This window comes from Phaenicophaeus curvirostris, chromosome 16 (genome assembly GCF_032191515.1).
Source record: "Phaenicophaeus curvirostris isolate KB17595 chromosome 16, BPBGC_Pcur_1.0, whole genome shotgun sequence".
NCBI classification, from domain to species: Eukaryota; Metazoa; Chordata; class Aves; order Cuculiformes; family Cuculidae; genus Phaenicophaeus; species Phaenicophaeus curvirostris.
The window spans coordinates 9191820-9206773 of NC_091407.1; the positions used below are offsets into that span (position 1 = coordinate 9191820).

At 51.2% G+C, this 14954-nt stretch overlaps 1 protein-coding gene across 2 annotated transcripts in view; it reads right to left on the minus strand.

Annotated features, from left to right (window-relative positions):
• The window catches only part of PKD1 (polycystin 1, transient receptor potential channel interacting), an 87262-nt gene that overhangs the window by 41087 nt on the left and 31221 nt on the right, over positions 1 to 14954 (minus strand). For both annotated transcript variants that reach the window (XM_069869942.1, XM_069869941.1), the window contains exons 2-10: positions 11655 to 11726; positions 11057 to 11128; positions 9204 to 9373; positions 6626 to 7294; positions 6125 to 6308; positions 2672 to 2886; positions 1512 to 1624; positions 1307 to 1433; positions 99 to 376 (exon numbers count right to left, since the gene is read on the minus strand). In XM_069869942.1, coding sequence (XP_069726043.1) covers positions 99 to 376; positions 1307 to 1433; positions 1512 to 1624; positions 2672 to 2886; positions 6125 to 6308; positions 6626 to 7294; positions 9204 to 9373; positions 11057 to 11128; positions 11655 to 11726 — 1900 coding nt within the window. The remainder of the gene's footprint in view (positions 1 to 98; positions 377 to 1306; positions 1434 to 1511; positions 1625 to 2671; positions 2887 to 6124; positions 6309 to 6625; positions 7295 to 9203; positions 9374 to 11056; positions 11129 to 11654; positions 11727 to 14954) is intronic.

The following is a 14954-nucleotide window of genomic DNA, read 5'->3' on the forward strand; positions in this document are numbered from 1 at the left end:
TCCACCAGCAAACTGGGAACAATTCTTTATTTACCCAAAGTGCTCAGGAGAAAACTGCCCCACCGGCGCACTGATTACAGCAACCAGTAAACACTGACCAGATACTGGGAAGAAGGGCCAGCTGGTATCGTAAAGAAAAATTCCTTGATGAGTTCATAGCCGAGCCGGCTTTCGTTGAGCTGAATGGCAACAGGGGCAGGGCTGCTGGCAAGAGAACTGTTGGCACACTCAGTTGCGTTGCAGCACTCGTTTGGTGATGAGCACAAGTTAGTCAAATGACACCACCGGAAACCAGGAGGACACTCAAGTAGCGTCCAGTTCCCATCATCCTGAGCAGCGTGGAATGGTTCTGCAGCATTTTTTCCTTCCTGGTAGTCTGGAAGAAGTGAAAGAGAAAGCAGAGATCACCATTCTGACAAGGAACACTTCCAGTGCGCTTCTCTTTTGCTCCAAATTCATCATTTTATTTCACTTTGCCTGATGATGTCTCTAATCTCAGTAACAGCCTCAACTGCAACACGTCCTGGTGCTGCATCAGACAAATGTCCTTCTTTAATGGAACATTTCACAAAGCCATCAAGGTCTTTAAAAATCAAGGTAGTCTCTTTTCCAGTGAGAATGCACCAATTCACAGTCTAAGAGAGATCTACATTCAAGTGAAAGTGAGTCCAAGCAAGAGCAGAGCTGGCTTTGACATTGAAAACACATTAAGCAGCTTCTCTTAAGTTCATGTTTCCATGTCAAAGTATCCACTTTTCAGTGTCAAAAAACATCCTTTTGTAACCCGCCAACCCTACAGCTACAGCAAACGTTCTGCTGCAAAATTAACTGCTGCCAAAACTGTGACTATTGAGTTGTTGTACAAGGAATAAAAGACTTATTAGATTATCTCATCCATTGGGGAGAAACGGGCTCAGGAAAATGTTCTTCCTTGTTAACCTGTGGGGCCAGATGGACCAGAGCACATTCCTGTTTGACATGTCCTGTCTTCCCACAGTATAAAAGCACAGCTCAGGAGACAAATTCACTTCTACTCATGTTCCTTACACTCACATTTTCTTCATGCACTGAGACAGGTTTTTCCCTCTATTAATTTCTCCAGCAAAACTGCTTCTCCAAGGCTGAACACCCAAACCTGCAGGATTTACACTTTTGTATCCCCAAAAACCAGAACCAAATCTCTGAGCCTTTGAGGCTTCACAACTTCTGCTTTGAAGACCCAGGGGCCCCAGGAAGGCCCCACACACTCAGCCTGACAGGGTGTCAGCTCTAACAATGCCAAAAGTGTTGAGAGGAGATGCCTCACCTTCCACATGGATTGGCCTGTGCACCTGGAACCTCACATGAATGGGCTGAGGCAGGTCCTGTGTCACAAACTCCAGGGCAGTCAAATATCCATCGTGCCTGAAGGACAGCTCGGGGAACACCATCACCTGCAAAACCAAACAGGGCGCTCACCTGCCTGCGCCTCCCTGGGCTCCCTCTGCAGCAGCAGGATGAGCAAACCCTACCTCCATTGCTTCCACCGGAGCTGACAGCACATCTTCCATCACGTTTTTCACAGCCTCGTGGGCACCAAACGCAGGATCTCCCACAAAGAAGTTTTCATCATTTAAGAGAACTCCTGTTTACAAATGGCATATTGAACAAAGCCCATGAGACTCAGCAAGTTTGAAGCTTTTCCCTGGCTCTGCTTGTGCTCACTCACACCATGCAGCAGAGTTGGAGCAGAGCTCGAACCATGCAAGAATCCATAACACCAGCTCTACTGGAGAAGCAGATGCTGCAATCCTGTAGTTCTCCTCTTCTCACAGGCATTTTGATTTCTTTCTCATCCTGCACAAGTAACGTCTGCGTTTGCAGTTCTCAGCAATTTTGACTTCTAGGAACTCTGCGTATTTCTCCCTCCCAACACCCCATGATTTGCTTTCAATTTCTGAGCATTAGATGCACTCCTCATCCTTCCCATCACCCTGGACTTCATGGCAAATGTGGCCTGGACCAGGTGGTTTCCACCCGCGGCAAAAACCTCTGACTCACCCACAGCCAGGCGAGGCTCTGGGGACTCAGCACAACCCACTGATGCCATCCCACCTGCCAGGGCCAGTGGGCTGTCTTCCTAGTGATGGTTTTTCCTTCTCACCTAAATCTTCTCCCACGTTTCATGTCCCTTCTGCTTCCTTTTTACTCCTGCACCACTCTGGAAGATTTGAGAGGCTGCATAAACACAGCACACACCACATAGAAGTTCACCTAAGGATCTTGAATGCCCTTTAGTCTTTAAGTTACGAGACTCCAGCATCTCACAAACTACAAGATACCATGGAAGGACAGCAAGAGTCACCAAGTCAGCACCATGGCCTCAGAGACTGCTCAAGTAAGGGAGAAAAACTATTTCCAGAGCTCTGCCTCAGAACTTCGCTCCTCTTTCTACTTCTATGGATGGCAAAGACTGGAGGAGGCCAAAACCTCCCCTTTGGGCTGAGGCCAGGCTTCTCAATGTTTATCAGCCAATGCTCTGCTGGGATTACCGTGGTTGCTGCCAGTCCCACTGGATCTGGGGTGATGCTCTGATAATCCCCTCCATGCAGCCCTAACGTTTTGCGGCACACGCCAGCGCGTGGGATTCCCCGCCTGCCCACCCCACCAGCAGGGAAGAGGCAGAGCCCACCTTTCGGCTTGTACTCGCAGACGTAGCTGTGCTTGGCCATGCACAGGTCTGTGTTACACTGGCCCGTCGGGCCCATCCGGACACAGTGGTCAGCGTTGGATGGATGGGGTTCTCCTGGCAGCCAGTTCTGACAGCTCTCCAGATTAAATCCTTCGCCTTTTTGCTGTGCTCCAGTGCTTGCAAAATCATTGAATCCAATCCAGACATCGAGGCTCCTTCGAAAAAAAAAAAAAAAAAACAGAGGGGGGTGGATTTCAGGAAATCACGAGTATTAGAAAGCTCTGGGACAGATGCCACTATGGGTCTCCACGAAAATAATAACCTTAACAACAGCTTCATCCGGATGTCACGGGCTGCATTTAACAAAGACTTCTATTTACTAAGGGATTTCAGTATCCATTCTACCACCAGAACCTTTTAAACTAAGGGAGGGAAGATTCAGACTGGATATAAAGGAAGAAAGGCCAGGGTGAGGCCCTGGCTCAGGTTGCCCAGAGAGGCAGCACAGACCCTAGATAACACAGGGAAGTGGGATTATCTGTCCACCAAGAAATATCATCAGGTTGACTTGAGCCTCAGACGCCTTTAGGAGGAGGGCAGTCTGTTCAAACAGCCTGCACAGCAGCTGAAGTGACCCTCACAGGCACTTTGAGGCCTGTATTGAGTCATGGCTTCAGAGGAACGGTGCGGTCACACAAAACTGTCAGAAAATCATAGACATGGAATGTTTTGGGTTGGAGGGACCTCGAAGTCCATCCAGTTCCATGGACAGGGACAGCTCCCACTGAATCAGGTTGCTCAAAGCCCCATCCAACCTCGCCTTCAATAACTTCAACCTCTGGAGCAGCCTTTAGAAAATGTGTGCTTCATCTGTGCAGACCTCTGGAATTTGCCACCAGGTGATTCTCCTGGCACCAGCGCAAGATGAAAGCTCGGATGGTGCCAGGTACAGGAGCTCCTCTCCTCTTTGATGCAGCTGCTGGAGGTTCATCAGCTCCTCAGCCGGCATCAAGAGGCAGCAGCTGCAAGGGGACCCAAAACACTGCCAGCAGATAAACCCCACAAACACCAGGACCATTTTAGGAAGATGAACTATCCCTTCCACATTTGGAAACTGGCTGGATCCCAGCAGAGACTCCGGTACAAAGCGCTGAGTGCTCTTTCAGCCACAGACAGCCTGGACAACCATTTTGAATCGTGCCCAGCACAACGCGGAGTCATTTGTTCCACGTTAACTTCTGGGGGAGAACAACCTCATGGTGTGAAACCCCAGCTCCTTCTCCCCTATGCCTCCAACTCTGCTTCGGCTGTGCCTGCCCCTCGAGGGCACCCAAGGTGGTACAACTGCTCTGAAAAGCAGGTGAGGGAGATAAGCGGTGTCTTTCCACCACCAGGCTCCCGCCAGACGGAATGATTAATGTGGTCATGCTGAAAAACAATGATGAAAATAACTGCTGAGTGAATCAGGAGTTTTCACTGCAAATAAGATTAAAAAATAAATAACTGCTGTGCTCTGCTCCCGAACCACTGGCAGGGGATTAGGGAGATCAGGCTTGGAAACCGCTTGTTTGCTGCCACCAGTAAAACTCCATAGAGATTTTCCTCCTCTAATTCCAGCTATGATCTAACTGCAGGTCATCAAAAAAAAAAAAAAAGAAGAAAAAAGGCAAAACAAAGAAAAAGGCTGCTGGCTGGTTTCTCACCCCTGCCCCACTGCTTGGCCCCTGACTTGCAGAGAGGACCAAGAAGACTTGGGGCATCCATTTTTGAAGGAATTGAGTGTCCTTCTGCCTCTGAGGAAGGAACACGCCGCCTTGCTGGGGCAGCAAGAGGAGCAGGACGAAGCCTGAGGAGGCTGGGAGGGGAGAGGGGGTCCAAGCGCTGCCCCAGAGGGGAAGCAGGGTCCCCTGGAAGGGGTGCTGGAGGGGCGCAAGGGAGCAGCTCAGCACCCGCTGCTCCTGGGGAGGCCACGAGATGCAGGAGCAAAGGAGAGGAGAGCGCGGCCCACGCTGCTGCGCGCTCTAATGGGAAACAGATTTCGGCTTCTGTCATTTTCCCACAAGAAACTATGGAGGCTGCGTGTTCCAAAAACCTGTGGCTCTGCCGATTTGGCTTTTATCGCCAGGGAAATAGCATCCTGGAACTGCCTCATTCATGTTTATCTGAATGGATTAATAAAATAAATACGTGAAATAAAGGGGACTGGGAAGGAGAGCAACGTGGGGCGGCAGCTGGGGAACAGCTTGGACAGCTCGTTCCCTTCCAAGGTCTCATGATTCCCTCGCGCCGCAGCCCACCAACGCCCGGCACGCAAGGCCTGCAAACTCTGAGCAGCAGTGACAGTCCCTGACCCACGGGAAAGGACAGACTCCACTGCCCTGGAGCAAGGACCACATCTGCAACCTCAGGATGAATCCCAGTGTGAAGGGAAAAGGGCGTGGATACAAATTTGGGGAGAAGGGGCTGTCAGCCCTTCAGCAGGACCATTCAAAGCCTGCGTCATCAGCAGCTGCTCCCTTCACACGTGCTTTCTGGGCCATGTATCACGGAGAGGCCATTTCCAACATCTGCATCTGGGAGAGCTGACGGGAGCTGTCAGGCCTCTGGACGCTCTCCTGCTCGTCCTCCCACCCAGAAAAGGGCACTTAGAGGGGCAGATTCAATCAAAGGCTGACACTTTGTGTGCTCTCTGTTTCTAAAGCCCAAGTCCTGAGGTGGAACAGATGCTGCTGGAGCCTGACACGCGGCGAGAAGCACTGCGCCTTCTCAGGAAATGGAAGAAGCAGGGAAGAAGCCTGGGTTTCAGGCTGCAGCCGTGTCTGGGAGAGGGCAGGATCCTAGCTGGGAGGCCGGATTGCAGGAGGGCTTTGCTGGAGTGGCTGCAAGATGCTATGGTGTCAGGCACGGGACAGTCCAGCTGTAACCCTGCTGATGGAGGAAGCTGGTCACAAATGACCCTCGGGCCCTGCCTGGCAGCCAAATGCCCTCTGGACACGAGCGTCTGGCCCTCTCCACCGCTCAGCTAAGTCTGCAGGCTTTACTGAGCTCCTACGTGGAAGGTCTGCCCAGCCCAGCCCTGTTTGCTCCTCACCCTGCATCTCTGCACCATTGCGGATGCACCCACAGCCACGAACACAGGGTACAAGATACCCACCAGCAGCAATCCCACAGAACTTCCCAGTTCTGACTTCCAGCCTTTCTGCCCCATTCCTCTTTTTCCCTCCACATCATTTACGCAAAGAAGCCAAGTTCAGCACAGATTCAAGCTCTAGGTATTCCTGCTCTCTGCTCAGCAGCCTCACTCCTGCCATGTCCCCATACGCAGCTTGGATTCGCGCGTCTCTCCAGGCTGCTGGGCTCAGCACGACCATCCCACCGTCCCACTGGACAGATGTAACCCCAGGAACACACAACCTGTCCCTGGGAAATCTTACCCTTGCCCTTCTTGCTTACCTGATAACATGAGCAACCAAGAAGCTCTGGATGTCGGGGCTGCTGACAAATGCCAGCTCTCCGTTGCCGTGCTCCTGGCAGTGCTGCTGGGCCTCCAGCCACTCGGCCTTCTCCACCACCAGCTGATAGCAGTGGTTATTGCCCGGGAAAACCAAGCCATCAGGAGGACACATGGGATGAACTGCTGCACGAGAGAGAACATAGCATGACGTCCTTCCTATGGGCCCATACACCCCAACCCCACCTGGGAAACAAGGCTCCAGAAATGTTCCTTCTTTCTCAAAGCTCACAAGTCCCCTTTGCTGTTTAAGTGCCCTCTGTGCAATCACCTTCTGGGCCCCAGGCAGGGTAAAACGCTGCCTGGTCAGTCAGGGGAGCTGGGAGTGCCCATCGGAGCCATCCCACACTCCTCGTTAGGAGAGAAGGGAAAGGGAAAGCCCAGGACTCAGTGCCATCCCCCTCCCTCTCTTGCCCAGCACCTGCCTGGCCTACCCCGCTCACCTCTGCCCGGCTCTCCAGCCTCTGTGGTGATACCGTACAACACCGCAAGGCCAGTGCCACCTCTGTTGCGGATCCGTATGTCCAGGCTCTCATTCGTCCTGACCAAGGAAGGACACTGCAGTTCTAACTGCTGGGGTGAAGCCACCACCTCAACTCCCGCCTGCGCGTACAAGACTCTGGTGCCCACGAAGACGGTGGCAGTGACATTGTACTGTCCAGGTAAGGCATATGTGTGGACAGCTGCATTTCCAGTGGTGTTGAGAACCTCTGTCTGGTCCCCAAATTCCCACTTTAAAGTGCTGACAGCAATGGGAATACTGATGTTGAAGAGCACGGCCTGGTGTAGGCTGTACCGGGGCTGCAGTCCGGTGAAAGACACAGGCAGCTGTGCCTGGAAGGGAGAGGGGACGAGTGATGGGCCACCGCAGGCCTGCCCGGGCAAATGCTCAGTGCAAAATGGCAAACAGCCAGAAGAAGAGTTTGTTCCATGTGCAGTGCCGCACAAACACTGCCCCTGGGTGCCAAAACCTCCATATTTCTGGTCTTCAGCGTAACAGAGGGCACTGCAGATCTCCTCAGTGAGGTTCCCAGGGTGAACAGACGTGAAGAGGATGACGAGTTCAGCCCCTTCTGTGTGGTTGCTCGTCAGACACGTGATGTATTGAGCTCCTGGGAGACAGAAGATAAGATCTTCTTGCACACTGACACAGTAAAACCATGGCTCCAAGAGGCACCACCCCACACTCCTGGAACGGGCTCCTCCTGGGCAGCTCCAAGCATTTCCTTTTTAACAATTGCCTGGGAAGTCTCAAATCCCTCAGCAACTATTTCCAAACTCTTTATGTTAATTAATGATGACAAAAATTAGAAGCCAGTCACACAGATTTATGGAGCAGCAACAACGAGTAAATAAAGCAGGTCTTTGGAGAGCCTGACAGCCCCATGAGACACAGAGCCATGGAATCTAACCCTCAAGGGAACTCCCAGGACTGGCCACCAAGTAAGACCAAGACAAAAGGTTGTCCCTTGGCTGCAGGTGCAGCACATTTCACCATGTGCTGCCTGGGGCTTCCAGCAACAAGTCTACAACCAAACACAGGGTGGGCATCGGGGCATGGGGGAAATACCTCTGGGCTTTCCACCAGGCCCAGAGTGGAGCTGGAGCAGCCACCGCAGCCACTTTCCTCCCTGGGGAGAGCCAAGAGCTTCCCACCTACCTGCAGGCAAAGCGTGGTGCTAGAAGAGGGCAACACCACCCACAGGCAGCACCCAAGAGGTGTGCATCCATGCACAGAAACAACACATGCCTGGCTAAGGGGAGCACACACACACACACACGTGCACGGACACGCAGGCCCAATGATGGCAGCCACAACAGCCCCATTCTCAGAGCAACAGCTCATTCCCTGGGGCCTGCGAGGGGTGGGACGTTTCGCTGCCACAAACAGCCAGGCAGGGCCTCTGCCACGTGCACAGCCGCAGCCCAGCTGGGACCGCCTGGCCTCCTCTCTAACGCTGCCCACGCAACTGAGCCATGTTTGCTCCTCTGTTTCTGCTGGTTGCCACAACATCTCCCCCCAAACATCTCAACAGCTCTGGCCTCGCGTGATCTTCCCATCTCAAACCCATCCAAGTGTCCAGCTTTCTCTCCAGCCTTCCTGCAAACATTCTCTGCTTAAGAAAAGTCCCACGAGGAGGAGCACGGCATAGGAAATGCTTTGCTTTGTAACACCAGCCTGGTCAAACTTCCCTGTTCCTTGCCCGTAGCTGGTGAACTGGTCCTGGCTGACTCCCACTGCACTGAGTTACCCAGAACACAGCCCCATATTACTTAAAGGAGCTCAAGAAGGGAACAACAAATCAGGAAGGGGAATAAGAGTGCTGCTGTTATTGCCCTTGGTACTGCTGCAAGGCTGGGGAACTCTGGTGGGAAAAAGGAGCCACCATCACCCAGTTTAAGCCCTGGGAGCCCTGCGCTCCTCCAGGCAGCTCCTGTCAGCCCTGGCTTCCTCAACACTGCATCCTCCTGTCACGCATTAAAGGAGATGCCTGATGGGGGAAGCACTCGCTCTCCCCACTTCTCCCTTACCCAGAGAAAGCTAAGCATTCAGGCAGGATGAGTTTTCTTAGGGCTCCCCCTTCCCACCCTCCAGTTAAACACTGCTAGGTGCCTCTGCCAGCCAAGGCAGTGAGAAAAATGCCCCCAGAGCAGGTGACAGGCTGTAGATCAGGGCAGTGTGCATTCAATGCTCCCGACGTCGAGCCCTGTCACCTGCAAAGATTCAGCTTAGCCTGTCCTCAGGTCCCACCAACTCCAAGAGATTGCAATGCTTCAAGTCAGACTGTTGAAATCTTGAGGGAATGAAAGCCCAAGGCCAGAGATCACAGATTCAGAGCTGCTTGAAGCTCACCCTGTAATGAGTTTATTGATCCCAGCCATAAGGCATCAGGGTATAATCCTAATTAGATTAAAACTGGTGACTTGAGGTCTCAAGAGGTCGAGAGGTGACTCCCAGCTCCCCCATCACTTCCATTGGTTTGGTCACATCCCCCACCACAGCCAGCAGCGTTTCCTCACCGCACGTAGCATTGACGAACGAGACATCGAAGAGGGAAAGGTTTGCCACCTCGGGAGGGTGAGCGCATCTTGTTTCTGATGCCTGAATCACTTTCACTTTTCTGTCTTCCACCCAACGGGGCAACCAGGAAAGTTTGCAGTCACAAACAAATGGATTCCAACTTAAGTTTCTGCAACAGGAAGATAAGAAGGAAGTCAGGCATCAACGTGACATGTACTCAGTGTTAATTAAGCAGCGTGTAGGTCCCTCACTGCTCCCATCCGTGCCATTCCACTGCCACGCTTCCCAAAGAGCTGCGAGGGGAGTTAATGAATAGGGAATCAAGCCATAATTAACATGATTTTTCTAGAGGCTAGAATTAGGCAAGCACTCCAAGTACTTTTTTCACACTACAAATAATTGTTGCAATTAGAAGCAAATTACAGACACAATCTCCTATTTAAAACAGCCTTCGGGTGTCACGGCTGCCTCTCCAGCTAAGGGGGACTATTTGCAGCTCCATTAAGAAATAGCAGAGAGAATAAAATGGATCTGTCAAAAAAGAAATGCAAAGTCAAGGAAAACCTTTCCATGTGGCAGCTTAAATGAAAAGATGGAAACTTTAATTGCAGCTGAGCTCAATCCAAATGACAGCCTTTGGCGCTCAGCTGCGAACAGGACGGAGATGGAAAGCTGCTTGTTTGGCTGACGCCAGCCGGGCTGTGCAGGGGCCAGACCCAGCGTTCCACACCGAAAGCACCGCTGTGCTGGCCAGCCTGAGCGGGCACAGGCCTGGACCCAGCCTGGATCCTTTCAGTGCCACCGTACACAGCAAAGCAGAATGGAAAACGCTCTTTGTGCCCTGTTATTTATTTAATCATAGATTCACCAGGTTGGAAAAGACCTCTTGGATCATCGAGTCCAACCATTCAATTGTGCACTGTTAGCTATTTCTCTGACTGTTTGAGCTAAGAGTTCATTCTGCTTAAGCAGGAAGGATCATTCTGCCACTAAAATGCATATGCTTTCACATGACTTCTCCTCACTTTTGTGTATAGCAAATAACACACAGTGTCTCTGGATGGCACATTTCTGCTTTGAACGGAAGTGCAAACTAAAAGCAAGTTCTCCTGATGTTTCTTCAGTCTCCGAGAGCAACCATTACATGAACAAGAACAGCAAACCATCAGCAAAAAGCCTCCACTGATCTAACACTCAGCTGCAGAGACGCAGGGAGAACGGGTGGCTGAGCTTTCTTCTTGCGCCAAGCGTGACTCCATGGGGTTCATCCTTCGGCTCATTCAGATACAGAACAGCCACTCTATGCAGTGGCTTCATCCATGTCTCCTGGAAATGCACGGCTTCCCTTCGCCTCCCTTCACATAGCAGCACAGCGTTTAATTCCCTCAATTAAAAATACCTATAAGCCAAGAACTTGATCCACGTAGGGAGAACATCTTGAAGTCTCTTCAGGTGATTCAGACACCTCCGACAGGTGACAGTGCCGCATGTCAGTGCCCTTTTCATCAGATCCCACCATCCCAAGGCGTGACCAAAGAAAAAGGAAGAGCCAAGCGGTCCCGCCAACAGGAACCTCAGCAGAGCTAGGAGGAGAGACAGGGAAGCCAGGAAGGCGATGGCAGAGGTTGGAGGTATGCAGGAGATGGAAGCAAATCTGGGAAGAGGTTAGGCTTGAAGGGCACGTGCAGGACTCAGTTTGAGAAAGAAACCAGAGTCCAAAAGGCAGCTGCTTGGTTGGGTACCTGCCCCAGATCCCCTCAAGACAGTGCTGCATCCCACCCCTCCGGGAAGGGAAGAGCTGTTTCAAGGAAAGGATTAAATAGAGAACTGGGAACAAAGAAGATGAACTTACATTTCACTTAAATTAAATAAATTATCAAATATTCCATCTTCTAATGTAGAAATCTGGTTGTGGCTTATATCTCTGTAAAAGAGGGAAAAAGAAAAGGAAAGTTCATCAAGTGCACACAGAATCCAGGCAGTTTTAGGGACAGCTCAGGGATGGGGGAGTGACAGGAGATGCAGGCAGGCCTTTCCCCGACCAGTGCTGGGCTCCTCAAGGACCCTCAGATTAAGTACCCGATTCTCTCAGAAGATAAGTGGGATTTGGAGATGGCAGCTTTATCATGATAAAGCTTCAAGGCAGCTTCCACGCACTAATGCACACTTTATGACATATCTAATCCTGCTGCCTCGATCTCCTCTCCTTCCAGCAGCTCAGCAAGTCAGATCCTGCCCAGCTCCCTGGATGTCAGTGAGGGAATCAGCTGTTCACCAGGCCGTGCAGCTAAATGCCTTGGGAAGGAGCCCACAGACACATCTCCCTGGGGCTCGACAGGGGAGGTCAGGCAAAAACAAGGCTAACTTTGGAAACACGAGCATGCGGTCGAGGTACCAGCTCAAGCGTGCAAGGCGAGCTGGAGCACCGGTTTGGCGCAGCGTGTACTTACAGTTTGGCCAGAGAAGTCAGGCTTTCAAACATGCGAACATCTAAACCACTGATCTTGTTATTGGAGAGATCCCTAGAGAGAAAACACTGCTTTCAGCTTCCCTTCAACTTCATTTTGTCATCCCACAATACCAGACCTCAGTGGAGCCTCACTCCATCCAGACTGGACGGTTTCAGTGTGTGAAAGTGGAGCCAAAGAAAACACCTTTCTGAGCTACAAAGCACTGCTTCACGTAATGCGCAGAGAGAGATGAGGGCTCTCACGATACACACACCGTGCCGCAGTGCATCCACAGCACTGACAGATGTGGTACTAAACCCGACGGGTCCTTTTAAAAAGATATTCAAGTCTAATATATGAGGTAATTAAGGAATAACCTAGACTAAAGCAGTAATTAACTGGCAGAAGAAAATGATGAGGAACTTCCAAGTCCATTTCTAGTGCTAAAGAACTGATAATTAAATACACAATTAATGCATTCAGCTCTTCCACATTGAAGACCTTTTTGTCTCTCTTTGAAAAAGCTTGAAAGGAAAGTAAAGAATCAGATAATATTTTCTGCTTAAAGACAGGTTAAATTGTCCCTATAAAAGGAATGCTGTTTAAAAACCCTCTGACTGCTCCCTGAAACATCAACAGCCTCCAACTCATCCAAAGCAAAACCCTTGCTGCCCTCCAGTCCAGGTGTCCCTTCCCCTCCCTCTCCTCTTTTTCATTCTTAGAGGAGAAGAGGAGTTTATAAAGGACAAATTTTGCTGATCCCTCTCCACTCCTTCCCAATAAACTTCACTCTTTGGTTTCAGATAAATCTCCTCTGGCCAAAACCTTCCTTTAGCAGCATCAAAACACTTATCTCGAGCCCATACAGTGGTTATTATCCTCCACGGATCTCTGGCAGAGCTCTCCTGCCCACCTTCTTCCTCAACTTTTTCCTACAAGCACCTCCCATAATTTCTCCTTCACCTCTTCTTTTTACCCCCTCATCAATTAATTCTTGGTTCGATCTGACAGTTAACAGAATTCTGCCAAACTGGCAGGAAAACTGCGTATGATTCCAGGAAACTCTGGGGATAAGGAACAGGGATAGAGGGCTTTTTAAAAGGTTTATTTTCCCTGATTTTGTCTGGGAGTTCTTTGCCAAGCAGAGGAGATTCAGAAGAGCTCACCAGCAACACCAGGAAAGAAGGCCAAGAAATGTGCAAAAGAAAGGCTCGATAAAGGCAATTTAGAAAAGGATGCTGGCAAAAATAACCAATCAAGCCAGTGTTCTGTTGTCTAGGGGTAGCTGGGACAACAGTGAAAGAACACAGAGCATCCTCTGCTGAAGTGACACAGACCACACGGGAGTCACATTCTGCCCAGGAGACATCGAAGTCACCTCCAAACCCACTTCCAGCTCCCACTTGCAAGGCAAGCACCCAAAACCAGCTTGGACTGGGATCCAGCTAGGGCAGAGCCTTCCTCGTGGAGGTTCCTGCTCCACTCCTCCTGAAGTATCGCCTGTAAATCATATTCCTCTGCCTCTCCGTCTCCTTCTATTGACCAGTTTTGGACAGGATCAGACCACCAACCAGTTCTCTTATAGGGAGACCAGTAAAAATATTTCTCTTCTTTGAAATACCTGGAAATAACCCAGTTAGTTTTTAAGCAGCACCTCAAGCCCAGGATGGAAGGAAATGGAATGGTATTCCAGCTCTGATGCCTTCTTCTTCCTTGCCCACACAAGGAAGACCTCCAAAGCAAACCCTTCAGCTGCTACAAAATCAGGATGCTGGCATTTCAAAGGGCCTCTTCAAGAGTGCTGCTTGGCTGACCGGAGAAGAGAGCTCTTCCCCATCCCTTGGCCGCAGCACCAGGCACGCAGGAGCTGGTCCTGAGCTGTCGCCAGCCCTTTACAAACACCCGTGGTCATTATTCCCATCCCATCTCATCTCAGAGAAAGCTTTCAAAGTTCAGGTTAAGCGTAGGGTAAGACCCCAAATCCTCGACTCCCAGGGGTCAGTCAGTCAGCTTTGTTCCTGCCTGAGCAGGACTGAGGATGACCTGGTAGCTGCTCCATCAGCAGAGCTGCTCCCACCAGCCCCAGCAAAGAGGTTAAGGAGGGGATACAGGCAGCAATCCCCGCTCAGCTCTGGCTGTGTTGGGCTGACACTAGATGTCACTGCCTGCTGAGTACCGGGAAGCAGCTCCTAGTGAAGACGACTGATCCAGAGGGGACTCCAGGGGTGCAGGACACTGGGCTGCTGTGGTCACAGGGTTTTGTTCAGGCAGGACCAGGATGAGCAGCCCCCCGTAAATAAATATGTGACAATCCTCACCTCTCTGACTTGCTCAAGGCACTGTGCTACTTTGTGCGGCCAGGACAGCCTGGGAGGGCATCAGGACACTCAGATGTGCATCTATCAGCACAGCCTCGCTGTGGAAGAGCCATATGGGGCTCCTGTGCCTGTTCCCTCTTCTGGTAGCACAACTTGGCTGTATTCCTGCACAACCATCACCAAGCTGGTGCTGCCAGGCTTTACCCGCTGAGCTCACTCAGCTCTCCTGCAACCAGTACCATCACCTGGCACTGACCCACAGCCCCGCAGGCAGAGGAGCTCAGTGAGGACTTCACCGGAGCAAGCCAGGGCTCATTTCCCAGGCAACGCTGCTTCAGAGGCTGTTGAGATGCTCTGGACCCTTGGCAACTGTAATTAACCCATGCTCTGTCTAAATCCTGACTCTTTGTCGCTGAGCTACAACTCACATACCTTCCAAAGGATGCCAAGACCTCTGTCTTTCACAGCCTGAGCTCCCATCCAGCACCTGCAGACACTGCTGAGCTCCACCCAGACCAGGCACCAGACTGCAACCCACCAGTGCCTACAATCCAGAGCCCAATCCCCTGTCTGTTTTCTACTTTTCATGATCAGATGAGGAACTGGTATAAAGCCTCACAGCTTCCAGCCTCCCCAGACCTCCCTGGTGCAGAGCCTGCAAGGGAAGCAGAGCTCCTGCTGCCAGGACACCTTGGAGAAGCGAGGGAGGGTAGTGGATGCCAGCGCCTGCCATCTCCAGCCTCGAGTCAGCGAGCTGGGCTCCCAGCTGCCTGCTTGCCTTCTCCCACTGGTCCCTCTCCAACTTGGATGGAAAATCCTATCATGCCTTCCTGGCACGGGAAAATGGCTGTGAACCCAGCTAGGCTGCATTAAAAAAGTAATCAGGAAACACTGAGCAATAAAACCCTTTGCAAAGGTTGTGGGACAGGGCTTAGGCTCTCGGTGCCACAAACTGCCACAACTGTTTTTTCCCAGCCCACTG